The sequence below is a fragment of the Leptonychotes weddellii genome, chromosome 14, assembly GCF_054177405.1.
Source record: "Leptonychotes weddellii isolate Sample4059 chromosome 14, ASM5417740v2, whole genome shotgun sequence".
NCBI lineage: Eukaryota > Metazoa > Chordata > Mammalia > Carnivora > Phocidae > Leptonychotes > Leptonychotes weddellii.
In genome coordinates, this window is record NC_138382.1 from 74,379,201 (window position 1) to 74,403,813 (window position 24,613).

The following is a 24,613-nucleotide window of genomic DNA, read 5'->3' on the forward strand; positions in this document are numbered from 1 at the left end:
CAGCTGAACCTCCCGGCCCCAGAGAGCGCAGGATCTATCCTGTGTGCCGAGTAGCGGCAGGTGTTAGACACTATTCATCGTCAAGGTCCAGGCACCGGGCTGATTGTGTTACGTGCATGAGCTCACTGACTCCCCCAGAATAGGCCCAGGAGTGTGGGCCATAGCTTCTCCCATTTCACCAGTGACACCCAGGGGCATGGAGATTTTAATCTTTGGCTGCTTGACTCCACCTCCTGTCCGCACGCATCTTTGCAAAGTGAGCTCATGCTGTCGTGTGTGTGCATCTCTTGGGAGGCATTTGGTACTCAGCTGTGAGTTGGTCTGAGATGTTGCGGGGTGTGCTGTTGTCGGATCTCTCCTGGACGTGCCCCGGTCTCTGAGAGGCACGTTGCTGTGGGCAGAGGACACTTCTTGCCCGGTTTTCTCCAAGGCCGCCGCTCAAGGATCGACTTCAGCCCTGCCTTGGCTTGTCCATCCACAGGCCTGTTCCTGTGGATCTCGTCCAAGTGAGTCTTGGAGCCTCTCTCATGACCAGAACAGGCTGTGCTTCTCCCCACAGAGCCCCAAAGGCTTCCTGGAGAGTTACGAGGAGATGATGGTCTATGCCCTGCGGCCCGAGACCTGGGCCACCACGCGACTGGAGCTGGAGGGCCGTGGGGTGAGTTGGTTTATGCTGAGCCCCAGTGCCGTGGGGTCCCTTGTACCTGAGATCCTCGAGCAAGGAGGGGGGTGCCTGTGCGGAGCTCTGCCTTGATTCCGAGGCCTGAGATGGGCCCATCGCTGCTGCGAGCCTTTGGTCCCTGCCCTGCTGTGGGCCCCGGCTGTGGGGGACACAGCCCCAGCTGCAGCCCATTGTGGCCCGGAGATGTGCCCACTCACCCGTGCGTTCCCACCCAGGCCCTCACGCACCTGCACCTCTCTGGACTCGGTCTTCCCATCTGGACAGTGGGCCTGCAGCCTTCAGAGCATCCCTGCCCTCTCACAGGTGGTGTGCATGAGCTTCTTCGATATTGTGCTGGACTTCATACTCATGGACGCCTTCGAGGACCTGGAGAATCCTCCATCCTCGGTGCTCGCCGTCCTGAGGAACCGCTGGCTGTCAGACAGCTTCAAGGAGACGGTGGGTGGCTGCCCTCTGCATCCAACACACACACTCATGTCACCCCATGCCTTGGCCCAGCCTCTGCTTTCCTTTGGGCACCTAGCCTGGGCCCCCCACCCAGCAGGCAGCAGTCACCCCACTGGGCGGGTTCCTCTCCCCTGCGTGATGTGCGGCTCCTGAATCTGGGCAGACCAGGCATCTGCTCTGCAGCAGTTTCCTAGGGGACCCCGTTGTTCTCTGCACCCCTGTAGAACCTGCATGGTGGGCGTTGTCCTTCTGCATTGTGGTCTCCGTTAATTCTACTCAGTTTTAATGCATCTTACTGAGTTAAAACAGGAAAAAGAAAGGAACAGCAGGGGAAGTTGAGTGTGGGGCCCTGTGGGGCAGGCGTGACCTGGGGCTGGTCTTCACGCAGTTTGCAGGCGGTGACCGTGGACCCCCACAACCTCTGAATGTGGTGGGGGTGCGGGGTCATGGCCATTTTACAGAGAAGGAAACTGAGGCCTGGAGAAGTTCAGTGGCTGGTCCAGGGGCCCCAGAGCAGTGTTAGAATCAAGTTCAGGTTTAGGTGTGGCCAGTTCCTAACTGAGGGGAGGGAATCAGCAGAGCTCAGGCACCAAGCCGCATCTTTCTGCTTGGGGTGGTGGAAGCTGGGGGACACAGATAGAGGCTGCAGGCCCGGCCTGTCCTGCTGATACCTGGGTGGGGTCCCATATTTGGTTTAGGCTCTGGCCACTGCTTGCTGGTCAGTCTTGAAAGCCAAGAGGAGACTGCTGATGGTGAGTGACCCCCTCGGGCCCCGGGCATGGTACCCACCTCAGCTGACCCACCGGCATGCCCTGGCCCTTGGTCTGGGGGCAGGGTGGGGTGGGGAGGGGTGGGCAGAGGAATGGGGCTGGTGCAGGGAGGTCTTGCTAAGCCCCCAGGCCCTGTCGTACCTCTTGGCCCCTGCCACAGCACTGGCCACCTCTCCTGCCGTTAGCTCTCCCTTGACCAGGAGGACCTCAAAGACACACATAGGTCTGCTTCGTCTCCTCCCCAGGACCCCGCACAGCATGGGCCATCAGGAAATGTGGAAGAACTCAGAGGGGAAAGGGCATCCTTGAGGGAGGAAGGGCCTGCGCAAAGGGGTGGCAGCTGGCTTGGTAGAGGCATCTGGTGGGGGCAGGGTGCCCCCGGAGCAGGCAGAGCAGCCTCCCTCCCGCCCCCAGGCCGCTGTTATCTGCCCTCCCAAGCGGGGACTGGTTGCTCTATCTGGGTGCGATCCATTGCTCCCCTCTGCCAGCCAGGCTCTGCTGCCTGGCTAGTACCAGCTGCCACTGCCAAGTACGCTGGGCACTTCCGGTGCTGAGCCCACCCCGCCCCCTCCTCGTGCAGTCCTCACAGCGACCTCGAGGTTACCCCCATTCTGCAGAGGTGGAGGCCCCTGTCACTTGCCTGGGGTCACCCAGCAAGCACGTGACTGAGCCAGGCCTCCCTCCAAAGCCCAGCTCTTCGCTAGGCCCCCAGGGCCCGGCCGCCTTCCCCAGCTGGCGTCCCAGCCCTCAGCTTCGCTACCTTTGCAGGTGCCTGATGGCTTCATCTCCCATTTCTACTCCGTATCGGAGCACGTTAGCCCCGTCCTAGCCTTCGGCTTCCTCGGACCCAAGCCCCAGCTCTCGGAAGTCTGTGCTTTCTTCAAGGTAAACGGACTGCGTGGCCTGCCTGGGCTGTTCGGCGCACGCGGGTCGGGGGTGGGGTGGGGGGGGCGGTGCCTGGAAGGAGGCCGGCCCACAGGGGTCCGCAGGAAACACTGGGAGGGCGGAGCCTGTGGACGGGGCGGGGCTCCGGTAGCCAGGGCGGGGCTCTGGGTGGTCTGGGGGGCCTCTGTGCTGGGGGGACGGGGCCCGAATCCCGGCCAACGCCAGCCTTGCCCCCCAGCACCAGATCGTGCAGTACCTGAGGGACATGTTCGACCTGGACAACGTGCGCTACACCTCCGTGCCGGCCCTGGCAGACGACATCCTGCAGCTGTCCCGGCGCCGCAGCGAAATCCTGCTTGGCTACTTGGGGGCGCCAGTGACCAGCAGCGTGGGCCTCAACGGGGCACTGCCCCGAGAGAACGGGCCCCTGGAGGAGACGCAGTAGCGGCGGGTACAGGCTTGGGGAAGGGGACTGCCTGGGCCTCGTCCGCGTGGCCGTGAGAAGGCCGTCTCCTCCCCTCCTTTGGGTTGGCATTGAATGGCCTGGGGATCCATGGCCATTAACAGGGGCAGAATCTGGGCCTGGGCGGCCAAGGGTGATTGCCCCTGACCTTGTCCCTCCTCATCATTTGGGAATCCCTGCCAACTGCCTTGGAGAGGGTTGGAGCCCATGGGAGCCTGCCTGACTGCCCTCAGCTATCCCTGGGGGAGGCGGCAGCTGGACCAGTGACCTGCGGGGCCCGAGGGAGAGGAAGGTGGTGGGAGAGAGGGGTATTGTGAGGAGAGGTGGGACAGGCAGACCTGGGATGCCCTTGGTTTGGGACCCCAAAACCTCCCCCCACCCCAGGGCTGCTGATGAGGGGGGCTGGGAGGGTAGAGGTGGAAGATGGGGGTGGCAGGGCTCTGGGGTGAAGGCCACGATGTCCTGAGCTAGAAGGAACCTGGGCTAGATGGTCTCTGGCTGCCCAGTCCCGCTGGCCCCCACCCCTGCCACCACCCTAGAGTTTGCAGCTCCAGAAAGGGAGGGTGGGGTCACAGAGTGCCTGGGGAACACTTTGGGAGGTGGCAGGCCTGGACCATCCAAGGGTGGGACAGGCCGGGTCTGCTTCCCTTGTGCTCAAGTCTGGGCAGGGACTGGGCCCTTGGCAAACCCAAGCACGAAACCAGAATGCTGTCTTCTGACGTGCCCTCATCCTGCCAAAGACTGTCATTTCTCTTCCCCTTTTGCCACCACCAAAGACGGAGGAGGTGGGGCTGGTCCTCCCGCCCACCCACCTGCCTCTGTGAGCCTGGACCCCCCTGGGTGGTGCTAGGGCTGAGCTGGAGGCTCTGACCAGGGCTCATCTCAGGCCTGTCGCCTGTGCTGCCATTGGTGGGGGCCCAGGGATCACATCAGGGAGGTCAGAGGACACACAGGGCTGGACCGAATCCCCTGCCCTCATTAGGACAGGAAACTTTGCCGGGCGCTTTGCCTTTGGCTCGACGCACAAATGCTCTAGCTGTGCAGTGGCTGGTCCTACAGCTGTCCCCACATTGTCCCCATATTGTCCCCGTGTCTGCGGGGTGCTGTCAGCCCTGCAGACTTACTTCTCTCACAGTGTTTTCACCGGAGGTTGGATGTTTTATTTATTGCCTTAACACTTTATTTTGAGGTTCTGCCCCTTTCAGGCCGAGAAGCCTCCCAGAGACACTGAGGCCTCTTTGGTCTCCGTACTCCGGAGGACTGGCTCCCCAGACCAGGGCCCCTCTCCCCTGAAAGGCAGAGGGGTCCCGGGAGGGAGTGAGAGGAGAAGCAGAGAGGGGTGGTGTGGGCCCGGCCCATCAACTCTGAGCTCACTCCCCCTACCTGCACGCTCCCTCCTGTTCCCCAGACTGGGGGACCCAGTGTTGAGCCAGAGCTCCGGCTGCAGCCCCCGCCCTCTGAGGTTGGTGTCCAGGAAGGAGCAGCCTCCTGGGTGGGAAGGCCTGGGGTGGCCCTCCTCCCCTCCAGCCCCACATTCCATTCATTTGCACTTACCCTGCGCTATGAATGTCATCTTGGGCCTGGGCCCCGGCCACTCTGATTTGCTCGCAGATCACTCAGAGTGGCCTTTTCATCTTGTCTTTGTTTACACGTCCATGCACTGCCTCGGGCACTTGATTTGTTGCAGCTTCCAACTTTTGTATGGTAGAGTGTGTGTGCATCGACTTCCAAATAAATGATTTAAACAATGTCCTTCCCGGGCGCCTGGGTGGCTCAGTCAGTTAAGCGTAAGCGTCTGCCTTTGGCCTGGGATCGAGTCCCGCATCGGGCTTTCTGCTTGGTGGGAATCTGCTTCTCTCTCTCTCTCAAATAAATAGATGGGATCTTTAAAAAAAAGTTGAAAAACAATGTCCTGCCACATGGCCATGCTGATGGGTACATGTGTGGTCATTTGCTTCCTGGGCGACCGCTGGGGACTCGCTCTTTGGGGTGCAGTGGGTGGAGTTTCCAAGAGGGCAAAGGTGGAGGGAAGCCTGGTGGGGCCTGGGAGCCCCCTTCGGGCCACTTGGCAGCCTGGCAGGTTCAATGGGTCCTGAGGCAAGGAGAGCCCTCAGGATGGGGGGGTCAAGTGGGTGGGTGGTCAGCACAGTGCTTAAGGGCATAGATGGGGGGCAGCCTGGGTGTGGATCCAGCTCAGGCAGCATCTAGGTAAGGTCGCTTCTCTCTGGGCCTCAGTGTCCACATCTGTAGGATACAGTGGTTGGACCAGCTATGGGGGCGGCAGGCAGGCTCAGGTTCAGTCCCCGTAGAGCCGGGGTGAAAGCCTGGAACGGGTAGGAATGGATCAGATCCAAGCTGTCCAGATCAGATGTTTTCACAGGCCTCGGGAAGTTTATTGGAAAGGTACTCAAACCTTCACTTTGAAAATTTTAAATGTACAGCAAAGTTAAAAGGAAAATCCTAAAAAGATCACTTATCAAACCAACACCTTGAATCATTAATTTACATTTTGCCATATTTACTTAATGTAAATATTTCTTCTCTAAAATATTTCAGAGTGTCAGACACATACTTCACCCCTAAACACCTGAACAGGCAGATCTTAAATAAGGTAGCTTTCCGGCATAACCACAACGCCATAATGCCTAGGAAAATATTATTGGTAACTATTACCTGCTAGGATTCTGAAAAAAAAAAAAAGCTTCTCCTGATCGAATGGAGGTGGCCAGTTCCACCTGAAGAAGAGGACAGATGCTTGCTTTTATTGTTCCCTTTGCTGACCTGATCCGTACCTCCAATGCTGGCAAATAAGTATGCATTCAGCAGTTTTATTAAGGTACAATTTGTATGCTATAAAGTGACTTGCTTTAATGATTTTTTATTTTTTAAATTTTTTATATATATTAAAAAAATTTTTTTAAGTTGGCTCCATCCCCGCGTGGAGTCCAAAGCGGGGCTTGAACTCATGACCCTGAGATCTAGACCTGAGCTGAGATCAAGAGTCAGACGCTCAACTGACTGAGCCACCCAGGTGCCCCAACTTTAATGATTTTTTTTTTTAAAGTAAATTTATAGAGGTGGGCAACTGTAACCACAATATAATTTTAGAATAGTCCCATAACCCCAGAAAGACCCCTTGTGCCCATTTGCAGTAAATTCCCCAGCCCCCAGGGCCCCACTCATTTATTTTCTCTCTCAACTTGCCTTTTCTGGATATCTCCTGTAAATGGAATCATAAATATGTGGTCTTTTGTGCTTGGCTTCTTTATATAGAATCATATTTTTGAGATACATCCATTTTACGGCATGTCTCAGTATTTTATTTTTCAGTTGCTGAACAGCATTCTGCAGTGAGTTTTTCCCCTTCTTTTTTGCACACCAGTATGGATTCACGAGTTTTGATTTATTTCATAATTTATAGTCACTTGCAGTCATTCTTCTGATGCTCAAATGGTCACAAAGTTGACCACCAGGAGTCCCTTGGAGCTGACTCCTGGGTCTATTTGACACCCCCTGCCCCATCAGTCTTCAAGCACTCCCTTCCAGTGTAAGATGTCCCAGGAAGCTCAGAATCCCAGAGACCAGGGCTGGGAAGGCTGAGGGGAACCCTGGCCCATTTCTGTGGCAGACGGTAGACTGTTACAATCATGGCCCCCACAAACGATGCCTCTTGGAATCCATGTCCTTGTATGGGCCTCGCCCATATCAGCTCTGGGCTTGGCTGCGTGACCTACTTTGGCCAGTGGGACAAGAGCAACGTGATGCAGGCAGAGGTTTGAGCACTGGAGCTTTGGGACTTGCCCTCTTGGAAAGTAGCTGCTGCCATGAAGGAGACTGGGGCTCCTTTGCTCGGGAGGCCATGTGGAGAAGAGCGTGGGCACCCTGGCCCAGACTTGGAGGAGGCTGCTCGGACCACACAGGCCCAGTAGAGACCCCAGCAGAACCGCCCAGCTGAGCCCAGCCAAATTGGCCAATCTTGAGCAATAAAATGGTGACGGTTTTAAGGCATTACGTTTTGGGGCTGGCTTGTTAGACAGTGGTAGATGACTGATTCCAAACCCCTTGTTGATCAAAGGGGAGATCGCAAGGGGAGGGGTGACCACTCCAGTGCGGACAGTGAGTCCGTGGCAGTCCTGGGATGGATGCCCAGGTCTCCTGAAGCCACGCCCTCTGTCCTTCACCTTGGAGTTGTCTGTATTTACATCAGCTCATGATCAGCGTCCGGGCTTCTGTTACACGAGACTGATTGCCGCACAGCATGAGGAGGGGTGCGGATGGCGAGATGGCGAGATCTCACACCAAGTGCTCAAGAAACAGTGGTTTGAATTACAACATAAATGGCCCCCAGGACGTATACACAAATGTGAGAAGACATTCATTTGTTCACCAAGTATTTATTCTGCACCTGCTGTGTGTGCCAAGCACTGCTCCCAGCACTGCACGGGCAATGGCCGATGTGAGAGCTGCCTGTGTATCTCTTTTCTACTCTCCGTTCAGGAACATCACAGTGGTAGCTTGGAAGTGGCCACAGGGGAGAGTATTCACACCACGGAAATCAGAAAATGCCACCAGCACAAGGGATGAGCCAGACAATTGGTCTCGAGGACTTGGCACCATGGTGCTTGTAACTCCAGACCCTGGCTTCTAGAATGTTCTGTTCTAGGAGACAGGCAATAAATGGCTCCTCCCAGAGGTTTTGGAGCCAAAACGTGACTTCTAGAATGGCTCCTCTCAACCAAAATGTCACTTCGAGTTTGAGGCCATTGGTCTTTTTTTTTTTTTAATTTTGAGTAAACTCTACACTGCACATGGGGCTCGAACTCATGACCCCGAGATCAAGAGTCACGGGCTCTACCGACTGAGCCAGCCGGGCGCCCTGAGACCATCTGTCTTTGTAACTGGCATCTTTGGGCTCCAGGAATCCCACAGCCTCCACTGGAATGAATTCCCTGAGGACGGCACACCGCTGGTCACGTTCCCTCTTCATCCCTGATGCCCATTCCCGGTCTGGCACTGGCTGGGAACTTCGTTGCTAAAGTGAACGAAAGAACCTCTCATCCAGCGGGCAGCAGCAGATACATTTTGGGGAAACAGGCCCAGAGATGGAGATTTTCCTACAGGACTTTGAGCACAAACCAGTGCAGGTGGGGTACGGTGCCCTGGCAAATGGGGGGACAGTCAAGAGCCTCACTTGTCCTCAGCTATAAACTGGGGGCATTCAGCACTGCCTTGCACAGTGTTGTGACAACAGGGCGAGCGACTAAGAGTGGGGCACCTTCCAGTTTGCTCAGAGTGATACCAGGGGCCCTGCTGGTCCACTTCTCAGCTCAGGGAGGAGGCAGGTGGTTCCTGCAGCCTCCCGTGCATCTCCTTGCAGCATGCACATCCGTGCTGCCCAGCCCCCTGTCCACTTGGCAGGTCGGACCTGTCACCTCTGCCATCTCTGGGACCCTTCCATGTGCTCCCACGCACATCTCCATCGGAAATGTCCTAATCGGACACCAAAGATATGCACAATGTTCTGAGCAGCACTGTTCACACTCCCCAAACCCAGAAATACCCCAAATGTCCACTGAGAGTCGAATGGAAAATAAAGTGTGGTGTGTGGTGTGTTTACACCATGGAATGCTACACAGCGAGAGTGAACAAATTAGAACTAGAGGCCACAGCATGGATAAATCTCGAAAACACAATGCTAGTGAAAGAAGCCCCATGCAAAGGGTAACTCCTGTAGGATTCTGCTTATAGAAAGTACAAAATTCAGACCCACCTAATGTATGGTGTTAGAAATCAGGATGGCGGTCACCCTAGGGTGACTAGACAGGGTGTCCGGGGCACCTCAGGTCCTGGTTTTTGGTCTGAGGGCTGCTTACATAGATGTGCTTCATTTGTGAAACTTCATCAAACTGTACACATCTGATTTCTGGAATTTCCTATATGAATATTTTAATTTTTTTTTTTTTTAAGAAGCAAAGCCCAACCAAACAACCAACCCACCCTTCAGAGCTCCGCTTTGTCCTCACCACTGGTGGTGGTCCTCAAAGTCTGGGGTTGCCAGGCCCCTGCCAGTCCCCCTCTCCCAGCATCTGTCCCCCTCCCTATCTCTTGCCCTTTCCACCCAGCCACACTCCGGGGTCAGGACACTTGCTTATGCTGCTCTCTCTGCCAGGAAAATCCCACTCTGGATAACACCCTCTCATTTTATAGTTCCTTGCCCTTGTCACTTCCTCCAGAACACTCTCCCTGAGGTGAGAGGGCTTTGGAGTCAGATAGGCTTGGGTTTCAGGGGCTCTGTGTCTCTAGGCCTATTTGCTCATCAGTGAAATGGCTGCCAACCAGGGAGGGGCAAAGCAGCCAGGCTCAGGACGGCTGCCCTGTGCCAGGGAATTATTCTGGGAAACTCACAGCCCCCTCCTCACACCTCCTGCTTCTCACAGGCTAATAATGACAGCGCCTGAGGGAGCAAAGTGCAGGTGACAGGGAGATGGAGCTAGCTGACCCAGACAAGCCCAGGCTGGGCCGGGTGGGAGCTGAGTACAGTTGAGAGGGTCCTGGGGGCCCTCCTGGCTTGCTGGTGGGTTGAGCCACCACCATCCCCCCCTACCCCTGACTCCTCAGCCCAGCCCACGGTTGTGGCTCCCATGGTTGTGGCAGAGTGAGCCACTCTGGGCGGTGAAAACTTCTGCTTTATTCTCACTTCTCACAAGGACTTAGACTACTTATTGAGCACTTGTTCTAGCGCTAGTCTGGGCCAGGCTCAAACACGTGACAGGCCCTGTTTTTTTTTTTTTTTTTTTTGAGATTTTATTTATTTGAGAGAGAGAGCGCGCACGAGAGCAGGGTGAGGGGCAGAGGGAGAAGCCGACTCCCCACTGAGCAGGGAACCAAATGCAGGACTCGATCCCGGGACTCTGGGATCATGGCCTGAGCAGAAGGCAAATGGTTAACCCACTGAACCACCCAGGCGCCCCCAGGCCCTGTCTTCATGTTGCTCAGGCTTCTCCACGTGTGGCTGGACCTACTTATATTAGAACCCCTAGAGCACATAGAAATGCAGACTCCACGGCTCTGACTCAGATCTACCGGATCAACCCAGGCCCCAGTGGGACCCAGGAAGCTACATTTCTACAAGCTGATCTTGGTGCTGCATGAAGTCAGAGAACCACTGCTTATTGGGAGACAGACAAGGAACCAGAAATGGTCCAGCGTGATCAGAGCTGAGGTAGAAGAGGAGATGCAATGGGAACCCAGTTGAGGCCTCTCAGCTGGCCATGGAAACCTCTCAGTGAGAACAAACACTTGAGCCAGACTCGGGGCAGACACCTGAGCCAGGCAAAGAGGCAGGAGGGGAGACGCTTTCCACGCAGCAGAACAGCCTGTGCCAAGGCTGGGAGACAAGAGGGCCGGGCATCTTGGCTGAGCTGAGTAATTCAATCTAGCCGGAGAGACAGTGGGGGCAGGAGACGGAGAGGCGGGTGGGAAGGTGTGGCTGTTTACGCGGGGCCTTATGGCCACTGAGAGGAATGTTTCGGGGAAACAGGTGTAGGTGGAAAACTGGCTTCTTGTTTAAAATGCTCCCAAGATGCCTAAAGCAGAATAAATGTGACTGAATCAAAACATCTTTGTTAATTCAGTGAAAGAAGGAAGGAACCTTCCTCAACTTCAGCTAAGCTTCCATTCTGTAAAACATTTAGGGCACCGACTGTGGTTCGATTTGGGTTCCCTCCTGCACCCCACACACTTTTAACACAAGTGTTGTTGGCTTTGTGCCAACGGATCTTTGGCCTCATTGTACTCATAACTAAAAGTCGGTCGGCTCAGACCCCAACGTGCCGAGGCTGCCTCCCCGTCCGAGGGTGCGTTCTGACGGGAGCCCAGCTCCCGCCAACCCCGGCCGGGCCTGGGGTACTGGGGAAGCCTCCACTCCGCGCAGGTCCCAGCCAAACCAAAGCTCCCACCAAACTTCAACACGCCCCCCAAGCTAGCTCCTGATTGGCCCGCCCTGCTCACACTGTGAGCCCGCTTCGCCTTGTGATTGGCTGTTCTGCTCTCTGTTGTGTGCTCGAACCCCCCTCTTTTCTGATTAGCCAGGCTCCTACCTGTGCTCGCCCTGGATTGGGCGCCGGCTCGGTCGGCTCGCATGCTCCGGGGCCCCGCTCTCTGATTCGCCGCTCGGGTCAGCCTCAGGGCCGGCACGCTAAATGGCTGCGCCGCTACCTGTATCGGCCTCCGATTGGGCACGCGGCGCCTCCCCGGCGTGATAGGTCAGGACCACCGCCCCCCTGGCTTCCCATTGGCTGCTCGGCGAAGCCCGGTCTCCGGGTAAGATGGCAGCGGACGGGCAGTGCTCGCTCCCCGCTTCATGGCGGCCGGTGACCCTCACCCACGTCGAATATCCTACAGGTAAAAGGCGGCCCCGCCTCGGAGGACGCCTTCCTGGGGCCGGCCCGTCAGCCCTGGGCGCTCCGGCCCGCGCGAGCCCGCGGAGGGGGCGCCGGGGAACCGGGGTGGGAACTGTCAAATAGTGAGCCTTGGAGGGGTTCGGCCGGCGCGCGCGCCGCGCAGGCGCAGTAGTGCGGCGATGAGCTGGGCGAAATTGTGAGCGGCTCTTTCGCGCACTCTGCGGCTGCGCGGCCGGGCCGCTCCCCCGGGTCCCGGGACGCTGGTGGGCTGTAATGGGGCTGGGGTCTGCGTGAGGCGGGAATGGATGACTGGCCTGGACCTGGGCCCTTCTTCCCTGACCTCCCTGGAGGCCAAGAGGCCAGACTCCCTCCTCGGCGTGCAGGGAGTGCTTCTTTCCTTCAGTCACCGCTTTTAGGCTGCAAAGAGCTCCCCACTGCTGGGAGTGTGTAAACCGAGGCCGGGAAGTTATTCGTTGTTTGAGTACTTGTGCCCCCTGAGCAGGGCACTGCCCCACAACAGAGGGGGCCGTGTTAGGGGACTGGCAGCCCGTGGGATCTGACTTCTGGAGTTCCCCAATCAGATACATCTCTAGAAGTGCAGGTTTTTCCAGCTGAGAGGTCCTTTAGCGACCATTCTGGAGGCTAGTAGAGTGGTGCAGAGCTTGGGCCTTTGGGTCAGAAGTATCTGGGCTCCAGTTCAGGCTGAGACCTGGTGCAAATGACTTCACCTCTCTGTGCCTCCTTTAGTTCATCTCTAAAGTGGGACTGATCACAGTGCCTTCTTTATAGCGGTGATGTGGGTAATGCTGAGTGCGATGCCTGGCACACAGTAAGCATTCAATATGTAACTGCAGTGAATATCACCTCACCTTTCCAGGATCCCCTCAAGCCCACCCCACCCTCCCCGAGTAGGATGATTGGGTGTTGGGTGAGACTGGGGGCCCCTCATTGAGCCCTGGTTGCCCCGAGAAGGGCCTGCTCATGCTGTTCTTGGTCGCAGAGTTATGAGTACCTGGCCCCGCTGAGGGCCCCAGGGCTGGATGCCTGGGAACTTTGACCCTAGGTGTTCTCGGTTATAGTGGGGGCGGGGTGGCCCTGCCAGGCCTGTGCCCTGCCTGCCTGCCCACCATTTATGCATCATTCATTCAGCCAGTATTCACTGAGCACCTCCTGAGTGCTAGGCCCTGAGCTAGGTCTGGGTTTAGAATGGTGAACAGACTTCTGCCCTATGGACTGTGAAAAAAACCCCACTTTACAGGAGGGAAACCGAGGCCTGGAGAGGGGAAGGGACTTGAAGGCCTCAGCACTTTCATATTTCCCCTCCCTGGCCTCAGAGTAGCTTCTCTGAGCGCTCACAGACCAGAAGAAGGAACCTGGCGTTCGTGAGCAGCATGACACAGGCTGTGACAAGGGACCCTTTGCAGGGTCTGTGAGTGCCTGGAGGAGGGACCTGGGTGAAGCTGGGGGCCTCGTTTGAGGTCTAGTCCTTTGTTAACTCTTCTGTGGCCCCTTTTGTGCCCTCACCACACTTATCCTTGCTTCCTTCGTCCCTTCTCTACTCATGTGGCGTCGTTTTTGAGCCTAGTTAAGTGCCAGGTGCTGTGCTGGGCTTGGGGGATTGAGCAGGGTATAGCGACCCCACCCCTAATCTCCTGGAGCCTACTGTGGAGAGGGAGAGACAGATACCGGCCCCATAGCTACACTAGCGAGTGCATCATGAGCCATGCCCTGGTTACAGATTCCCCCACAGACTGAGAGCTCTGCAGTGGCAGGAATGTGTCTTTTTTTTTTTTTTTTGCCACTATGGTGGCTGCTTAATTTATGTTGCATTAACCCATATGGCATCTCAGTTGGGGGAGTCTGTGTGTGCGAAGGTCCAGAAGTGGGACAGGGCAGGGAGCACTCAGGGAACTAGAGTTCTGTTCCTGGGGACTGGAGCAGAGGTGGGAGGGAAGCAGGGCCAGGACTGTGCGGGGCCTGATGAGCTGGGCTGAGGTGGGACTCATCCCAAGGGCAGAGGGAGCCACACAGGGGCTTAGATCAGAGAGTGGTGAGGCCAGAGTCTCTATGGCATCTGCAGGAAGGCCCAAGGTCACGTTGGCTGTGGGCCAGGCCGTGGAGATGGTCAAAGGTTTTGGGGTGCAAGTTACTCCCTGTCATTACAACCCAGTGCTCGGGGCATCAGCTGGGCAGCTGAGAAACCCAGAATCTCAGAGCTGGAAGGGACTAGGCCATCATGTGGCTGAGGAGACAGGCCTATGACAGGCGAGGGCCTCACCCAGTGTCATCTGGTGGGCCCGGGGCAGCAATGGCAACTTGTACCTAGTTTGCCGGCCCCTTCCCCCGTGCCAGTTCCCAGCCAGTCCTACCATGGGTAGATGTGAGTGAGGCCAGGTGTGTGACCATCTCTTCAGACTGGAATCTGGGCTCAGCCCTGTGTGGGCACCTTCCTGCTCCCTGTGTGAGACCAGGCTGGTGGGGTGGGCCATTCCCATGCTGGGTTCTCCCAACATGGAAGCATCCCTAGGTGCCAGGGCTGAACTGGTCTCGTGGGTCTTGCCACATCAAAGCTCCCATAGCTGTAGGACGTGGGTGCTAATATCCCCTTTTCACTGGCACAGGAGCTGAACCATGCACCATGCGTGCCCTCTGACCCTAGAGCGGCCACGCAGATGCCCCGTCTCTAATGGTGAGGGCAGTCTTTGGATTCTGTGTCAGCCCTGCCCTTAACCAAGAGGGAGCGTGGCTCTTGTCTCTTGGCTTCAGTGTCCTCAGCTCTCAAAGGGGCTCCTGATCCCCGCATGGCCTCCTTTCTGGGCCTTGAGGAGGGTAGGAACAGGTAGAGGCTGCCATACTGGGCAAAGCAGCCTGTCCCCTCCCCTCACTTGGTCCCCGTCAGGCTCTGCAGTGTCCAGAGACTACCAGGTTCCGCCGGAGGCCCCGGACTTGGCTGGGGCAGCTTCAGCACAGCCCTGTGTTCCAGAGGCACCCATGTGCCCGCTGGCCTGCCTCCTGGTACGGGACCTGGCCTCTGAGGTCAGACCAAGCCGGGTTCAAATTCCTGCTTTGGCAGGGTGATGGGTTTACTACCTGAACCAGGTCAGAGACTTGGATTTTAGGCCAGATCTCACCTCTTTCTGGCTGTGTGACCTCGGGCAAATCATGCAACCCCTGTGGAACTCAGTTTCTTCATTTACAGGATGGGGCCAGTGAGGGCACCAGCTTTAAAGTTATGATCTATGAACATGAGGGCCCAGTGAACAGACACTGGCACATCGTGCCCATGACTGAGTTGGTGAGGTCAACTGGTAGACTGAGGCATCCACAGCTGCCTGGCCCTGCCCTTTGGGCCCTTCTGGGCCTCCTTTCTGGCTCAGGCCCCACTTGACTTGCTGGGCGCTGGCCCCTCTTCTGATTGCTGTGCTCTGTCCTCATCCTCTTCTCCCTTTATCCACCCCAGGTGATCTCTCTGGCCACCTCCTTGCCTACCTGAGCCTCAGCCCCGTCTTCGTCATAGTTGGTTTCGTGACCCTCATCATATTTAAGCGGGAGCTGCACACGGTAAGTCTGTCCCTGCCCGGCCCTGCCTGGCCCTCCACTGCCCCCACGCCAGGGAGGGGGCGCTGCACCGCTTCATCCTGGGTGCTTTGCTTTCTCTTTCCTGCCCCCGCCTTTCTTGAGGTGTGCGGGGCTTCCTGGCCGAGTCGGGCTTGTTCACTAGTTGGGGTGGGAGGTTCAGGTAGATGCCACAGTCTCTGGGCCTGGGTGCTGACCAGCAGGCACACAGAGGCCCAGCTGACCACACATCTTCCTGGCAGATTTCATTCCTAGGGGGCCTGGCACTGAACGAGGGGGTCAACTGGCTGATCAAACACGTCATTCAGGAGCCACGGCCCTGTGGAGGTAGGGCCTGGGTCGTGGGGCCTGGGGGGGGGGGGCGTCCCCCGGACAGAACATGACTGGGAGGCCTGCAGCCTCCCATCCCGCTCTGTTCTCTCTCTCCCAGGCCCCCACATGGCAGTGGGCACCAAGTACGGGATGCCCTCCAGCCATTCCCAGTTTATGTGGTTCTTCTCCGTCTACTCCTTCCTTTTCCTGTATTTAAGGTGAGGTTCTGCCCTGGCCGGGGTGGCCCTGAACTGACCCAGGCTGGCCTCTGCCAGGGACTCTCTGTCAGCTCTTTGGACACCCCTGGGGTTTGGCCTCTGTCGGGGTGGGAGGAGCTGCAGCCAAGGAGAAGGTGCCCAGGCAGCATTTGGATGGGACCAGGGGCTGGTGGGGAGGCCTGGGCTCCAGGCTGGGGGCTGAGGCCGTCTGACAGGCCTGTTTTCCCAGAATGCACCAAACAAACAACGCCAGGTTCCTGGACTTGCTGTGGAGGCACGTGCTCTCCCTGGGTCTCCTCACCGCGGCCTTTCTAGTCTCCTACAGCAGGTACGGAGGGAGGGAGAGCCCCTGCCCCCTGCCCTGCCCACTGGGGTCCTGCTGGATTCGTGGTCCCTGTTGGACCTGCGTATGGACCCAAGTCCCAGAGGCTGTAGAGCAGGGCTGGGGAAGGGGTCCCAGGCCTCTCATTTTAAAGGGCTAGGACTCTGCTCCCCCTTCCAGCCCAGTCCTTCCTCTCTCCTCCGGGCCGAGCCCACAGTTCTGGGGACACCTGCACACATCCACCGTCTGTTCCCTGTGTCCCGGAGGAGCTTATTGAAGACAAACTCAGAGCCGAAGGCTGGACAGAAGGGAGGCAAATCCCAGCCGAACCATCCCTTCACTTCTGTGGTTGGGGGAGCAGCTGTTGGAACGAGCATCTCCTTCTGAAAGTAGATCGGAGGCTGTGTGTTCATAGGAGTCTCTCCTATCTGTGTGTGTCTCCCCGTGTGCACGCACAGGTCCCTGGGAAGCCAGCGCTTGGGCATGGGGGGACTGTGCAGGCCTGTGCCCAGCTGGGTCTCATGAACTTCCCTCTGTCCTTGGCCCAGGGTCTACCTGCTGTACCACACCTGGAGCCAGGTGCTCTATGGGGGCATTGCTGGGAGCCTCATGGCCGTCGCCTGGTTCGCCTTCACCCAGGAGGTCCTCACCCCGCTGTTCCCTAGGATAGCAGCCTGGTAACTGCCTCCTGGCCCTGTGGCTGCCCCACCCGCCTCTGCCCTCAGCCTCTAGCTCCCTGGGAAGGTGGCCCTAGTGTCCCCGTCTCTGGTGGGCATGGGCTGCGGGTCCTGCTTGCCTGGCGTCCTCCTCCCCCAGGGGTTTCTTCAGGCCCAGAAGCCAAGGGGCCACCCTCTGCACCTAGGCTCTCAGGGATTTAGGAAGCAGCCCGAGGCCTGCTGGGCTGTGTGTACCGTGGGGCAGCGCCCCTGCCTGGGTATCACACAGGTGACACATCTGGGTCTCTTTGTGGCTCCTGGGTCACAGGCCAGGCAAAGATTCTCTGAGCAGTGGGGGAGGGGGCATTGCCAGCCCTGGGCACTGGTGGGGGAGTTTGGCTTGGTGATAGGCTCATGCCCTGATGTGGTCCTGGCTTTCTGGATGTCTGTTTCTCCAGGCCTATCTCTGAGTTCTTCCTAATCCGAGACACGAGCCTCATTCCCAACGTACTCTGGTTTGAGTACACAGTAACCCGGGCAGAAGCCAGGTGAGTTAGGGGCCAGCAGTCACTGGGTCCTGGCTCAGTGGGACAGAACCCCACAGCGCCCACTGCCCCCCTGTTTGGAGGGCTCCCCAATAGCCAGCCACTTGCCTCAGCACTTTTCTTGCACTACCTCATTGAACCTTCCTCTGGGTCCCATTTTACAACTGAGAAGGTGAGGCTCAGAGAAGAGAGGAGGAGTTGCTTGACTGGGGACTTGCAGATGGTGGGTGTGGGAGCTAGGCAGGGAACCTGGCTGTCTGGCCCAGAGCTGTGCTTTTAGCCTCTGTGGCCCAGAATGAGAGAGCTGGGCAGCTAAGATTCTCAGGGTGGCTGAATGTGGATACTCCTTGGATTTGTTTAGTCCAGATACTTTCCTACAGATGGGTAAACTGAGGCACAGGGAGTTGGGGCTGCCCATGGATGCATAGCAAGTCAGAACAAAGCTGGGCTGTGGAGCCTCCTGACTCAGCTCTCCCTCTCCACTCACCCCAGATCCTGGGTGGGGTTCCAGCTGGGCTGGGGAAGGCCCCGTTTCTTCCCAGGTTCAGAGGGGGAGCTGAGGTGAGGTGAGACTCCAGAGTAAGCCTGGGAGGTTTCCTGACATGCTGGTGAGAAGAACCCTGGGGCAGCCGGGGCCCTGATTGTAGCATCCGGGAAATGTGTCTGGGGCATCATGGTCCAAATTATCCTAATGAGCTTAAGGGTAAAGCCTGGGATCCATGAGGAAAGGGGATTTGAGGGGGTTAGGGCAGGCAATCCCATTATTGCCCATTATTGATGGAAGGGCCCCAGCTGGCCCAGGCGCCCCACCTGGCCCCACCTGGCTGGCCGCCACCTGCTTTCAGCAACCAGAATTTCCATGAGCACCTGCTCTGGGCCAGGCCATGTGCTAGGGGGTAATACAGAGGGAGACAGTCACGGTAGGCAGGGGAGACATGAGGAATGAAGCACCTGTCTGTGCAATCTGTGTCCTGGGCCTGGGAGCTCGTGACAGGATCCTGATTGGAGGTGCCCGGGGGAGGAGGCAGACCTGAGTGTGGAGCAAGAGTGGGCCTGTTGAAGTGGGGGTGGCAGAGAGTGTGCTCTCCGCAGAGGAAACAGCACCCTCAAAGCTTCTAAGGCAGGACAAAGCTTGGTGAGTCCACCAAACAGAGGCAGGTGTGGTTGGAGCCCAGGGGACAAGGGGACAGAGCAGGGGATGAGGCTGGGGCCACATCGTGCAGGACATGTGGGCGCAGTTGGTTTTCTGAATTTTATTTATTTATTTATTTATTTTAAAGATTTTATTTATTTATTTGACAGAAAGAGACAAAGCGAGAGAAGCAACACAAGCAGGGGGAGTGGGAGAGGGAGAAGCAGGCCTCCGGCCAAGCAGGGAGCCCGATGCGGGGCTCGAGCCCAGGACCCTGGGATCATGACCCGAGCTGAAGGCAGACGCTTAATGACTGAGCCACCCAGGCGCCCCGAGATTTCTGAATTTTAAATGGGACTCTAGACAAGTCCATTCTCCTTTCTGAGCCTCAGCCAGCCCCTCTAGAAAATGGGGGAGATTGTCCTTGCTTCCCTCAAGTTCCTGGGCCCATCGTGGATATAGCCATTTCCCCAACCAGATACTCAAATCCCCTGTAGAACATCCATCAGTAGTTCTACGTTTGCCTACACTGTCTTTTTGTCTGTTTCGGTTAATGATAACAGAACCCTGCTTGTGTTGGCTTATCTGTAATCCCCAGCATTAGTTGGATTCCAGCCAGGTCCCTCTGACCTCAGGCCTCATCCCTGGCCCACCTCTGCCCCAGTGTCTTGACTGGGTTCCTGAACTCCAGAACTGAGACATCTGGGTTACAGACCCAGCCTGAGACATTGATCCTCTCTGGGATTCCAAATCCCAGGTGCCAGGGCAGGGAGCTCTGATTGGCCCAGTTTGAGTCCGGGGTGGGCAATCACCCATTTTGATGGGACTATGGATAAGGAGGGGACACCTGAGGGCATGGCTCACTGAATGCCAGGGGTCCCCTCATTTGACCCCTAAGCATCCTGACATTTGACCCCCACCCCCGCTTTGTAGGAACAGACAGCGTAAGCTGGGGACAAAACTGCAGTGACCGGTGAGTGTGGCTGGGTCCAGCCTCCAGATCTGGCCTGCACGATGCCTTGCAGGATGGACAGAATGACAGACAGAGGGATGAAGCAGAGACCTCTACAGACCCAAGTCACCAAGTGGAGCCTTTTTTTTCTTATTTTAATTTTAATGAACAAGGTGGACCAAAGGGCCGAGCCAGCCCCTCAGCCCAGGACCCTGGGGGGCCTGCTGCCAGGGGGCCACACGGCCAGAGACCCTCGCTGTGCTGCTGCCAGCCCCTGGTCGGGCGGAAAGTGCCCTGGGCACTGGGGTGTGGTGTAGAAGAGGAGGGCTTGCGCCTCTGGTCGCAGGGCCAGGAAATCCAGGTGGCGTGAGAAATACATACTATTTATTTTGGGGTTTTGTCAAAGGCAGATGGGCTTTTGGAGACGGGGCCGGAAGAGGCTGCCTGCTCTGCCGTGGTTGGCCTGCAACAGAGGAGGGGCCGAGGTCAGCCCGCCCGGGGCCCAGGGGACACGCCGCCTCGCCCTGGGCCAGAGAGGTGGCGTGGGGGCCCCGGTGGAGGGGAGCACCCCCATGCCCTCCCTGCCACCAATGCCATTCCAGAACCTGGTTCAGTGTTTCCTTGTCGGGGGGGCGGGGCCCCGAGAGCGCGCATCTGGCGGCTGCTATCATTGTGCCCTACCCGTACCGACCCTGCACCACAAGGGCTTTCTCCGGTCCCCTGTCCCCAAGACAGTGGTCCCCTTCTGACAAAAGAGCCTGCACATGTGGGTGAGCGAACCCAGGCTGTTTACAGCTCTTTTTTTGTCCTGCCATCCAGTAGCCGTTAGTTGTCAAACTCTACCCAGACAGAGTGCAGAGGAAGCAGGAGCCGGGTGAGGGGAGCGGAGCTGGGGGCGCCTGATGTCTCTGTCCTCCCTTCCCCTCCCCTCTGTGTGCTCGGAACACTCCCTTGTCCTTCTTGACACCCTCCGAGAGCCTGGGCGCTTGTCGGGCATCCTCAAGCCTGTGTCCGGGGTGTGGTTGCACAGGTCCCCACTGTCCAGTGTGGGGGGCGGCTGCTCCCGAAGGGACCCGACCTCTGAAGTCACTCTCAAGTGGAGTTGTGGAGAAGAGATGCTTCCAGACTCTGGAAGTTTCTAAACCTGAACCAGGCTGCTCGGGACCTGTGTTCCATACCCCGCCCCCGACCCTTTTTCTTTGTGGAGGTTCCTAATCTGCTGCTGAAGCACAATATTTCGGTGCTTTCTTTTCTCATTTGTTAAAGACAGCGTCCAAAAGCCATTCCAGATGCCAGGACCAGGGGCCTATTTCTGGGGAAGGTTGGTCAGTCCCCACGTTTTCCTCCCCTTCCTTTCTTATTTTTATTTTTTATTTTTTGCCTGAGACAAGCCAAGTGTGAGGTGGTTTGATTTAAGAAAAATCAATGAAATTGTTTACTATTGTTTTAAAATAAAACCTTGAACTCTGGCAGCTCGAGCATATGTTGCCTGAGCTCATGAGAGGAGACTGGGGGGTGGCCGTGGGGACATGCGACCCTGAGGGGCAGGGATTATGGTTAACACCATAAAATCATAAGCATCTCCAAGACATCTAGTCCCTTCCAGCCCCCAGACCTGGGGTTTGAACAGTCCCTGTGACATTTCGCACCAGTGTCTGAGGAGACCTCGCTGCCTGCTGTTCAGCCGCAAGTTGCCCCTTCCGGCGGTCCTGCTCCGCCCCGCCGCGTGGTCCCGGCTGGCTCTGGCGCTGCCCTCGGCCTCACTGCCCCCTCCGTGGGACAGCCCTCGAGGACTGGGCAAGCGTGCCCTTCCTAAGCCTCTGCCGCCTCCACTCCCTGTTTAACTCAGTGTCTTGCTTTGGAAGATACAGCTGCAGGCTGAGCCGCGTGTTTGGAGGTCTTGTGGGAGTGCCATGGGTATCAGGTCATCCCCAAGGGCTGGCCCGTGGTAGGGAGTCTACTCCTTCCTTGATCCATGCAGCAGAGATGCAGAACGACCACCCTCAGTCAGGGTCAGGGTGAACCAGAACTATCTGTCCTCACATGAGCCCGGAGGTTGGGTTTGGATCCCTGCTGGGTCCACAGAACCTTGACATTCAGTTATGTTGACCTCACCCCAGGTATGTGGCAGAAGCAAACAAATCTCTGGAGGAAACTTCATCCAAGACCTATTTGTGTACATAGTTTTTGAAGATTTTATTTATTAGAGAGAGAGCACAAGCGGGGGCAGAGGGAGAGGGACAAGCTGACTCTCGTCTGAGCACAGAGCCTGACACGGGGCTCGATCCCAGGACCCTGAATTTGGACCTGAGCCAAAGGCAGACGCTTAACGAACTGAGCCACCAGGCGCCCCTGCGTAAAATGTTTTTAAATTATGGTGCACAAAATACAGACCGAGACGGCCAGGTACAAAAGGAAGTGGGGCCATGACTGAGAACTAGCAGAAAGCAGGCGACGGAGGCAGACCCATAGATACCAGGATGATACTGGAATGATCAGGCACAGACTAAATTGTTCTACTGTTTTAAGGAAATAAAAGACAAACTTGAAAATATCTGTAGGGGACAGGAAACTAAAGTGAGATCTGGCAGATGTTAAAATGAATCAAATGTGAAAAATAGAATAGCTAAGAAACAAGAACCCAATAGGTAGGTGCAAGGCAGACTGGACACAGTTGAACAAGCAAGCTGGAGGACAGGTGGGACAAGATCCAGCAGGCAGGGAGGAGAGAGGAAAGGAAAGGGGTTGCCCAGTGAGCTCTGGGGGTTCCCTGAGTCCCAGGTAGACTCGCTGCCTTTACCCCCATTAACAGCTCCCCGCCCCTGCCCACCATCCCCACCTTTAGGCAGCCCAACTTGTCCCGTTCAGTCTGGGCCCCAAGCCTAGCTGACTCTACTTCATACTTGATAAACATCTTTCAAATGTCTGTCTCGTTCCACCTGCCAGGCCGCTCTGGGTCCAGGTCCCTCCCTGGAGACCGCGAAGCCTCTGCCCATGGCTCCCTCATCCGCAGCCCAGCCAGGCCCCCTTCAACCCATTGCTCAGCATCTTCCTAAAACACCATTCTCACTGTCTTGGGAGAGTCCCCCTGTATGGGGCCCTAGGTGGTCTGGCCTTCACCTCACCTGGCAGGCTCCAGCCCCTGCGCTTTCCCAGTGAAAAGAGCCCAAAGCAAGTTCATGCCAACCTGGACAAACTTTTAGGGGATCTAGGTAAAAAACAAGTAATCTTTCATTCATTCATTGTGTCATTGTTTCGATTTTAATAATGTATTGCACAAAATTTATTTATTTACAACTTGTATCTTTTAACCTTCAGATTAGCTTTTTTTTTTTTTTAAAGATTTTATTTATTTGTCAGAGAGCGAGAGAGAGAGCACACAAGCAGGGGGAGTGGGAGAGGGAGAAGCAGGCTTCCCGCAGAGCAGGGAGCCTGATGCGGGGCTCGATCCCAGGGCCCTGGGATCATGACCCGAGTCGAAGGCAGCCGCTCAACTGACTGAGCCACCCAGGTGTCCCTGTACAAAATATACTTAGAGCCATTCTTTTTCACTCACACTTTGCAAAAAACCCACAGAAAACCACCACCACCCCCAAACCAAGTTCTTCATCTGCATCATTGGCATCAGGGTCTGCTGGCTCCCGGGGCCAACAGTCCTCTGGGTCCACTGGCTAAGCGCATGACACTATCCCTAGAAATTTTATCCCAAGATGCAAGTGTCCATTGGCATAACATTCAGTTGGTTTTATTTATTTTTATAAATAAATAAAATCCAGACAGTTGGATTTAAAAACTCAATCCTGGGGCGCCTGGGTGGCTCAGCCGTTAAGCATCTGCCTTCGGCTCAGGTCACGATCCCAGGCTGCTGGGATCGAGCCCCGCATCGGGCTCCCTGCTCCACGGGAAGCCTGCTTCTCCCTCTCCCACTCCCCCTGCTTGTGTTCCCTCTCTCACTGCCTCTCTCTCTCTCTGTCAAATAAATAAATAAATAATCTTAAAAAAACAAAAACAAAAAAACTCGATCCTGTAGGAGTGTGTCATCTCCCCAACACCTCCCACAGTGTCCAGAGACCTTTAGAACGCTTGTTCCCCCATGCAACACTCGCAGAGTGTGAGGTCACATGTCATGCCCTCAGGAATAATGACTAAATCAGTGTTCTTTTGCCTTCCGCTCACCCCCACCCCACCCCCAGCCTTCCGTCTAACACTGCTTGGGGTCATCTGTGCTAAATGCGTCTTCTCCAAATGGTACTTTCAGCCCTAGAGAACTGAGTGAGCCTCTGTAGCAGTTCCTCACTCCTGAAGGATCGTTTTGCCTTATATTCAGACCCGTGCACTTCTTAGAACTCGAGCCTCCGGAGCCCTGGGTGTCTGTCCAGGCAGTGTCCTCGGCCTGGATCCCTCTCGCTGCTCCCCTGCTGCCCCAGGCTGGGTTGGGTGTGCGCCTCCCTGCAGTACCAGGGCTCACCTGTGCACTCACTCAACTCCTGCAGTGGGCCTGCTCCCGAGACTCCCAGTAGCCCCCTGGGGGAGCAGCACCACCTCCATGATACGGACGAGGACACCCGGGCCCAGGGAAGCCAAGGGCCAGCCGAAGCTCTCCAGCGGTGGAGTAGAGGCTGTGTCCTGTGGGGTTCTCTGGCAGGCCTTCCTGCTCACGGCCCCTAAGACGAGGGCACTCCCGTACCCCTTCCCTTGGCATCCACCCCACCCTACTGGCCGTGCTGGGGTCCTGAGTGGCCAGGCCTAGGACAACACCCACTCCCCCCGTTTTCTGGGCCCCTCTTGCTCCCTGGGACTTTGAGCAAGGGGCACACCCTGTCCTAGCCTCATCAGAGAACAGGGACGCCGAGTCCCCACCTGTGTGGCTGTGAGGAGGCCCCATTAGGCTGGACGGTCCCCAGTGCCTAGCACAGGTTAGTTTCACCTGTCAGTGCCTTGGTCCAGCTGGCGCCCTCCTGTGCCTCCCGGGCTGGGGCCCTCTATCCTCCTTCATCACCAGCTCAGGGGCCCGAGTCCAGGCCGGTTTCCACCCCGGGCTCCTTTCTCCTCCACCTGCTGCCCTGGGGTTGTCTGAGTGGGTCTGGTGTTGGCGCTGGGTGCTTGGCTATGTGGGCTCCTCTGGAAATGTCTCTCTGCCACTATTAGTGGCCTGGTGACCTTAACCTCTCTGAGCTTGTTTCTGCGTCTGCAAAATGGAGAAAGCCAGAGGATCTACCCTCACGTGATTGTCCCGAGTCAGCCAGGTCGC

The 24,613-nt window shown here is 56.8% G+C and overlaps 2 protein-coding genes across 8 annotated transcripts in view; both read left to right on the top strand.

Annotated features, from left to right (window-relative positions):
• Window positions 1-4,999, top strand: part of MIGA2 (mitoguardin 2) — a 22,200-nt gene extending 17,201 nt beyond the window's left edge. For 2 of the 6 annotated variants that reach the window (XM_081803729.1, XM_031020081.2), the window contains exons 12-16: window positions 482-658; window positions 986-1,120; window positions 1,828-1,881; window positions 2,668-2,784; window positions 3,023-4,999. In XM_081803729.1, the coding sequence (XP_081659855.1) occupies window positions 482-658; window positions 986-1,120; window positions 1,828-1,881; window positions 2,668-2,784; window positions 3,023-3,229 (690 nt within the window). In that variant the 3' untranslated portion in view covers window positions 3,230-4,999. The remainder of the gene's footprint in view (window positions 1-481; window positions 659-985; window positions 1,121-1,827; window positions 1,882-2,667; window positions 2,785-3,022) is intronic. The other 4 variants (XR_014140184.1, XM_006748985.3, XR_014140185.1 and 1 more) reach the window with 4 other exon arrangements.
• A 6,498-nt stretch (window positions 5,000-11,497) lies between these two features.
• DOLPP1 (dolichyldiphosphatase 1) lies at window positions 11,498-20,831 on the top strand. Of its 2 annotated transcripts, XM_006748986.3 has the most exons (8): window positions 11,498-11,650; window positions 15,110-15,210; window positions 15,468-15,552; window positions 15,656-15,755; window positions 15,985-16,083; window positions 16,626-16,754; window positions 17,192-17,281; window positions 19,344-20,831. In XM_006748986.3, the coding sequence occupies exons 1-8, from the start codon at window positions 11,575-11,577 to the stop codon at window positions 19,378-19,380; spliced, it is 717 nt and encodes a 238-aa protein (XP_006749049.1). In that variant the 5' UTR covers window positions 11,498-11,574; the 3' UTR covers window positions 19,381-20,831. The 2 variants fall into 2 exon arrangements, with proteins under 2 accessions (XP_006749049.1, XP_081659856.1); XM_081803730.1 differs by lacking the exon at window positions 16,626-16,754.
• Window positions 20,832-24,613: the final 3,782 nt, after the last annotated feature.